At 38.4% G+C, this 8,331-nt stretch overlaps 1 protein-coding gene across 1 annotated transcript; it reads left to right on the forward strand.

Annotated features, from left to right (window-relative positions):
• Nucleotides 1-241: 241 nt before the first annotated feature.
• LOC149247294 (xyloglucan endotransglucosylase protein 7-like) lies at nucleotides 242-7,789 on the forward strand. Its single transcript, XM_089443798.1, has 4 exons — nucleotides 242-443; nucleotides 531-631; nucleotides 783-976; nucleotides 7,273-7,789. The coding sequence occupies exons 1-4, from the start codon at nucleotides 242-244 to the stop codon at nucleotides 7,667-7,669; spliced, it is 894 nt and encodes a 297-aa protein (XP_089299924.1). The 3' UTR covers nucleotides 7,670-7,789.
• Nucleotides 7,790-8,331: the final 542 nt, after the last annotated feature.

Raw genomic sequence — 8,331 nt, forward strand, 5'->3', positions numbered from 1 at the left:
AACAACGCCAGCTAACCTATGATGTCATTCATTTGGATTATTGTCTCGCTATTGATTATGCCAGCTGCTGAAAGGTTCGGAGTTCGACTCCTTCCCGCTTACGTGTTTGATTTCTTCATCATATATATACAGGACGAGGGAGTCACTGCTAACAAAGCTTGTTTGTCGTAGGTGCAGTACCCTGCTACAGGAAAGGGAAGCGCAACTTCGACAATCCAGCCTTTCGATAACAGCACCAGCAATGAAGAGCTCTGCAAAGTTTTTAAGATTTGGAAAGTCTTTTCAAGAGTCCAGTCCAGTCCTGATTCTGATTCTGATTCTGATTCCGTTTCTATCCTTGGTAGAATCCTCCAAGTTCAACGACAATTTCGAAATCTTATGGGGAACCGTTAGATTGTTGGATAATAACCAAACAGCTCAGCTCACTATAGATCGATCTTCAGGTACAATATTTCATTTTTATTGACATCCAAAATTCTGAATGTATTGAATGATAGGAATAGTGATAATAATTCTAGTTGTTTCACTAGGTTCTGGTTTTCAGTCCAAAAATGAATACCTCTTCGGCAGTATGAGCATGAGCATTAAGCTGATCCAAGGGAATTCGGCTGGAACAGTCACTACCTTTTATGTAAGGAGCTATTTTCACGCAATAACCAAACATCGCATGAGGAAGATTCATTATTAGTATTTGCACCCAATTTCTGATATACATGATTAAATTTCAATATTGTCGCACAGTTTCATACACAATATATTAACGTTGGTATATTTTCATCCAGATGTCATCGGACGAGGCTTCCCACGATGAACTTGACTTCGAATTTTTGGGAATTGTGCCAGGACAGCCTTACACTCTACAAACCAACGTCTTTGCTAATGGAATCGGGAATAGAGAGCAACGAATTAATCTCTGGTTTGATCCCACGGTCGCTTTCCATAACTATTCAATTCTTTGGAACCACAAACAAATCGTGTATGTGCTTCTTTAGCATAACTGAAACAGAATAATTATATTTAGAGTTTTTGTGTTGGAATTTTCTGATAAATTCCATAACAGACAGACAAAAATCGCACTCTGTTTTTACACAGAAAAACAGAAAAATTTGCTTGCTGGAAACGGTGTTTCAGCAACACAGTTTTTTTTTTCAGTTGCTGAAACAGGTGTTTCAGCAACGCTGATCGTCGTGTTTCAGCAACGTAAACTTTTGACGTCAAGTAATTTTTGAGTTACGAGGTGTTTCAGCAACGGTGACGGTGTAACAGCAACAGGAAAAATTTAACTTGTATTTATCAAAATAAACTAACTGTTACAGATTTGTCTTCCTCATACAGAGGGAATTTCAAAACTTCTATTGCTGAACATCTACTTCAGAAATTCACTAAGGAACGATTCTGTTCCACACAGATGAACATAAAAACAAATTACATTCAAATTTCTGCACTGCTGTGCATTTCACTGTTCTGAAATTATTCTTCTTCCTCTTCACGCTGCTGCGTGCTTTCCTCTGCTCTGTGTGATTCTTCAGCTGCTGCTGCTGCTTCTAACGCTAACTTTAAAACAGAACTGCTGTGCGGTATTTATATGCTGAAAGATATCTGATTAAAACAATAAAATATTACAAAATATCTTCTAATGTTTATCTCAGAATTTATTGCAGCAAGGCGGTGATGCCTTTATCAAAAAACAAGTCGGCTGTCTGCAGGGGAAATCAACTGAAACTTTAATGCATATTAATGTGCAGAAATATCAAAGGCGACTTGGCTGCACCGAACACCTTTAACATTTACTGCAAATCAGATTCATGTACAGCTGTTCATTGTTGCAGTTGGAATTAAATTCCAACACTCCCCCTTAATTTCAACTGCTGCATACCCAGACATTTTCTGAAATGATCAAAACCTTTCTTTGCTAATGGTTTTGTCAAGATGTCTGCAAGTTGATCCTCTGTTCTGCAGTGCTGCAAAACAATCTCACCATTGTTAACCAATTCACGTATGAAGTGATATTTGGTGTCTATGTGCTTTGTTCTTTTATGAAAAACATAGTTTTTAGACAATGTTATTGCTGAGCTATTGTCACAGTAAATGGTTGTGCCATTTTCTTGTTCATGACACAAATCTTTGAGAACTCTTCTCAGCCATACTGCTTGGCATGCTGCTGCTGTTGCTGCCACATACTCTGCCTCTGCTGTTGACAAAGCCACAACTGGTTGCTTCTTGGAAGCCCATGAGATGGCTCCCGATCCCATATGAAACACATATCCCGATGTGATTTTCCTATCATCAACACTTCCAGCCCAATCACTGTCAGTGTAACCTGTCAACATGAAACTTTCAGAAGAGGAGTATAAAATACCAAACCCCTTCATTCCATTCACATACCTTAGAATTCTCTTGGCTGCCTGCCAATGAGTCTCTTTCGGTCTTTCCATAAATCTGGAGATTAAACTCACAGCGTGCATAATGTCCGGCCTAGTTGCAGTCAAGTACATAAGGCTGCCAACTATGCTCTTGTACAATTTTGGCTCAAAATATTTGCTGCTGTCTTCTTTGGTTAATTTCAGCCCCACTACTGTTGGAGTCACAGCAGCCTTGCTATTCTGCATGTTAAATCTCTTCAAAACAGCTTCTACATATTTATCTTGAGAAATAAAAACACCATTTTCACTTTGGTCTACTTCAATTCCAAGAAAATATCTTAAGAAGCCTAAGTCAGTCATTTCAAATTCACTCTTCATGACTGCTTTAAAATCAGCAATGAGAGAAGCATCATTGCTAGTAAAAATCAGATCATCTACATATAAAACAACAATAATAATCTTACCGTCATTCTGCTTTATGTAGAGTGTGGGTTCACCATCACACTTAGCAAACCCATTCTCAATCAGATAAGCATCAATTCTGCTGTACCATGCTCTTGGAGCTTGCTTCAGCCCATAAAGAGCCTTCTTCAGTTTACAAACTTTATGCTCTTGTCCTTCAACTTCATAGCCCGGAGGTTGATCAACATAAACCTCTTCTTTTAACACTCCATTCAGGAATGCAGATTTAACATCCATCTGATAAATCTTCCATTTGTGTTGTGCTGCAATAGACAACACTGTTCTGACTATTTCCATCCTTGCTACTGGTGCAAAGGTTTCATCATAGTCTCTGCCTTGTTGCTGCTTGTAGCCTTTCACAACAAGTCTTGCTTTGTGCCTGTCAATCTTACCTTCAGCATTGCTCTTGGTCTTATAAACCCACTTAACTCCAATGGCATCTTTGCCTTTAGGGAGATCCACTAACTCCCATGTTTTACTCTTCTCAATTGCACCAATTTCTTCATTCATTGCTTCAATCCATTTATCTTCATTTACAGCATCTTCAAAATGGATTGGGTCATCAATATGACAATACAAAGCAAATAATGAATTCAGACCGGTATTGTTACTTACCTCTCCTTGCTCATAAATCTCATTCAGATTTCTGAATCTTGGTCTTCTTGGTGTGCTTGGAGTTCCATCCGAACTTGAGGGTGTATTTGATCCATGTGGTGTTTCAGCAGTTATTGTTTGTGGTGTAACAGCAACTGTTCTTCCTTGACTTCTCAACGCTGTTCGGATTCCAGCTTGTGGTGTGGTTTGTTGTACTTGCTGTGGTGTAGGAGGAGCCACCAAGGAAGGATTATTTGCTGCTGTCCCTTCCTCTTCTTCTTCATGAGACACTATTGTCTTCACATTCACTGTTTTATCTAAGCTTCCATCCCAAGCTTCATCTTCAATGAACTGCACATCTCTGCTTATTATTAACTTCTTGGTGGATGGATTATAGAGTTTGTATGCTTTTGACTCATCACAATAGCCAATAAAGACACACTTCTCCCCCTTACTATCAAGCTTTTTTCTTAGCTGATCTGGTACATGTTCATATGCCACATAACCGAATACTCTCATGTGAGTGATAGTTTGCTTTTGACCACTCCATGCCTCTTCTGGTATTCTGTTCATGACAACTTTAGTTGGGCATCTATTCAAGATGTAAACTGCGCAAGTAACAGCTTCTGCCCAATACTCATACGGCAAGTGTTTTGCCTTCAGCATACTTCTGACCATGTCAAGAATGGTCCTATTCTTTCTTTCAGCAACACCGTTTTGCTGAGGTGTATACCTTGTTGTGAACTGCTTTTGTATGCCATTCTCTCTGCAAAAACGCAGAAATTCTTGGGAGATGTACTCTCCTCCTCTATCTGTTCTGAGCACTTTGATATAATGCCCACTCTGCTTTTCAACAAGAGTTTTGAAGTGGCGGAATTTCTCAAACACTTCACTCTTCTGTTTCAGCATATACACCCATGTCTTTCTGGTGTAATCATCAATAAAAGTTAAAACATATCTATTTCCAGCAAATGATGGTATTTGCATCGGTCCACACACATCAGAGTGAACAATTTCCAGGGGTGCTTTTGCCCTTATACTCTTTCCTGCTGGAAAGCTTTCTTTATGTTGCTTGCCCAAGATGCAGCCTTCACAAAGGCTGTCGGTTTCTCAATCAACGGCAATCCCTTTACCATGCCCTTTCTGTGCAACAGATTCAGGCCTCCGAAATTGAGATGTCCAAATCTCAAATGCCACAACCAATTCACATCTTTCACCTGTTCTTGAAAGACTTCTTGTGTTACAGCCGCAATAGTTCTGCCTTCCTTCAAATTTGCCCTGAGTTTGAGAGGAAACATTCTATTGCTGGTCATCTGCACCTGTGCAATGATCTTCTTACTTGGAGGTATGTCTCTGATAGTACACAAATCATCTTTGAAGAACACGTTGTAACCTTTGTTCATGAGCTGTCCAATGCTCAAAAGATTACATTTCAGACCAGGTACATAGTATACAGCATGCACAGTCATCTGTTCTCCATTTTTTGCTCGGATATTGACACTGCCCTTACCCTTGACAGTTATATTATCATCAGTCCCTGTTGTTACCTCAGATTTCACATTTTCATCCAGATTGGCAAACATTGCAATATTTCTAGTCATGTGATTACTACAACCTGAGTCTAAGAACCAAAAATCATCTTGTTTGTCTTGTGCTATGTTACATGTTAACAGCACATTCTTTGGGTTCTTATCTTCTTCATTTGCAAAATTAACATTCTGCCTATTGTTCATGTCATTTTGTTTTTTCTTGCATTCATTTGCATAGTGTCCAAATTTTTTACAATAATGACATTGGACTTGGGATTTGTCATACCTTTGTCCATGAGCTTGCTGTTTGCTTGAACCTTCAGCTTGGTTCTGATTGCAGCTCCTTCCGCTTGTGCTAGCTGGATAATTTCTGCTTCTGTTTTGGCTTCTTCCACGACCTCTGTAATTTGCTCTGCCTCCACCTCTTCTTTGGCCAAAAGACATCTGAGTCTTGAATGCTTGCTCAAAAGAGAAATCTGTTCCTCTACTCAGTCTGTGTTCATGAGACAACAGAGAAGCACTCAGCTCATCTACCGTGAACTGTGAGAGATCTTTTGTTTCTTCTATTGCCACCATAATAGATTCAAACCTTGAGGGTAAACATCTCAAGATTTTCTCTACAACCCTTCTATCTTCAAGAGTCTCACCATGAGATCTTATCTGGGTTATCAAGCCGATAACCTGGGTGAAGAATGAATCTATTGTATCAGATTCCTTCATGCTGAGATTTTCAAAGTCTCTCCTCAACATCTGCAACTTTGCAGTCTTCACCTTCTCCATGCCTTGGTAGGCAGTTTGGAGAATATCCCATGCCTCCTTAGATTTTGTTGCTGCTGCAATCCGTGGAAAAACACTTTCATGTACTGATTGGAAGAGGAAAAAGAGGGCTTTGGCATCCTTCTTTCTGTCACTCTTCAACTGGTCTCTTTCTGCTGCTGTCAAAGCAGCGAACGCTGTTGCATCTGCGGGTTCAACATACCCTGTTTCAACCAGCTCCCATAGTCCTTGAGAAGCAAACAATGCTTTCATTGTTATGGACCAATAACTATGATTTTTCCCATTAAACTGAGGCAGTTGGGGATTTGTCAAACCTGTTCCAGCATCTGCCATCTTAACCTGTACTGGTAAAGAAAAGGTACTGACTGTATTTTGAAAAACAAGCAAAAACTTTCTCTGCTAGAAAAATCTGCTTAACAAACTTCTTACAGCTCCTACAGTGAAAAACAATCTCTGTTTTTGACTCACTGAGTGCCTAGACTAGCTCTGATACCATGTTGGAATTTTCTGATAAATTCCATAACAGACAGACAAAAATCGCACTCTGTTTTTACACAGAAAAACAGAAAAATTCGCTTGCTGGAAACGGTGTTTCAACAACACAATTTTTTTTTCAGTTGCTGAAACAGGTGTTTCAGCAACGCTGATCGTCGTGTTTCAGCAACATAAACTTTTGACGTCAAGTAATTTTTGAGTTACGAGGTGTTTCAGCAACGGTGACGGTGTAACAGCAACAGGAAAAATTTAACTTGTATTTATCAAAATAAACTAACTGTTACAGATTTGTCTTCCTCATACAAAGGGAATTTCAAAACTTCTATTGCTGAACATCTACTTCAGAAATTCACTAAGGAACGATTCTGTTCCACACAGATGAACATAAAAACAAATTACATTCAAATTTCTGCACTGCTGTGCATTTCACTGTTCTGAAATTATTCTTCATCCTCTTCACGCTGCTGCGTGCTTTCCTCTACTCTGTGTGATTCTTCAGCTGCTGCTACTGCTTCTAACGCTAACTTTAAAACAGAGCTGCTGTGCGGTATTTATATGCTGAAAGATATCTGATTAAAACAATAAAATATTACAAAATATCTTCTAATGTTTATCTCAGAATTTATTGCAGCAAGGCGGTGATGCCTTTATCAAAAAACAAGTCGGCTGTCTGCAGGGGAAATCAACTGAAACTTTAATGCATATTAATGTGCAGAAATATCAAAGGCGACTTGGCTGCACCGAACACCTTTAACATTTACTGTAAATCAGATTCATGTACAGCTGTTCATTGTTGCAGTTGGAATTAAATTCCAACATTTTGAACACAGATTTCCACAGTTGTAATACATAATGAATAATAAGTTTCTGGAAAAATTGTGTTAATGATCTTGGAAAATTCTGAATTTTTTAGGTGAACCCTTCAGATGTATATCCCAAAGGCTCACCCAAAACCTCAGACATTTCAAATACAGTTTTTCTAGAACTTTATTATTCATTATATATTCAGAGCTTTTATTTATATGTTTATCACATGTTTTGCATTTTGTAAGCATGTTTTGGGTTGATTCTATCCCCATCCGGGTGTTCAAGAACGTTGAAAAATCTGCGGGTATCCCATATCCGAGTACTCGACCCATGAGGATCCACGCCAGCCTTTGGAACGGGGAGAAATGGGCCACCGAAGGAGGAAAGGTTAAAATAGATTGGAGTAAAGCTCCGTTCGTCGCCTCTTACATATCGTTTCAAGTGAATGGATGCAGCGCGCCATCTAATTCATCTGCTCCCTGTGCCAACAATTGGTGGGAACAACCGGAATTTGGAACCCTAAATCAACAGCAACTCAGTAAACTTGATTGGGTTCGCAAAAACTACCTGACATACGATTACTGTGAGGATAGGTCAGGGCGGTTTTCTTCAACTCCAGCTGAATGTGCAGTTAATCCTTAGTCAATCACGGTGGTTGATAACAATAACAATATTGATTACAATATTGCAGGTTTAGAGATTCATCCAGAATGATTAATCTCTATTATGATATTTATTTGAGAATAATTGGAATGTAGAAATATTTTGTGTGGACAAAAGCTGGTTAATTCTTCGCCTTGTTTTCCTCTTAAATGGAATATGGTCAGCGCCCATATGGATGTACGAAGCCCACAAAACACAGGGAAGGCAAACGCTCTATTATATGAAAACAACCAGACCTTGTACCGAACATGTGTTGGTCTGTTTTTCCGTTTTATTCTACTATCTCATATTATACTGTATAGAACCCCTGCACCCCTTTAGGTTTTGCTAAATGAAATAAAACAAAATTTGGATAGTTTGGGACCATATTAAATATCATGAATTACTTTTAATTAAGAAAAATATTTTTAAAACATACTTTTAATTAATGTAAAGGTCAGGAAAGTCCATATTATAACATTATTAGCATTTATTTATGAGGATGTATAACTGCACAGTTCACATCTTTTTGAAAGTATATTTTTATAGATCAAGTAATAATGTGAAAGTTATGTAAGTTTTTGATTCATATTTCATAGGATCAGAAAAATTATCTCATCATTATATTTATTCCATTTTATTATTGTATTATATGCCCATAT

The sequence above is a fragment of the Pinus tabuliformis genome, chromosome 7 (assembly GCF_031772625.1).
Source record: "Pinus tabuliformis cultivar Carrire ecotype Pingquan chromosome 7, CPIR1, whole genome shotgun sequence".
In the NCBI taxonomy this organism is placed as follows: Eukaryota; Viridiplantae; Streptophyta; class Pinopsida; order Pinales; family Pinaceae; genus Pinus; species Pinus tabuliformis.

Bases quoted from the DNA above. Each gene is read 5' to 3' on its own strand.
- LOC149247294 (XM_089443798.1), top strand. From the start codon at position 242: ATGAAGAGCTCTGCAAAGTTTTTAAGATTTGGAAAGTCTTTTCAAGAG. The intron at 444-530 runs GTACAATATTTC...TTGTTTCACTAG, and splicing joins CACTATAGATCGATCTTCAG to GTTCTGGTTTTCAGTCCAAA. The intron at 632-782 runs GTAAGGAGCTAT...ATTTTCATCCAG, and splicing joins GAACAGTCACTACCTTTTAT to ATGTCATCGGACGAGGCTTC.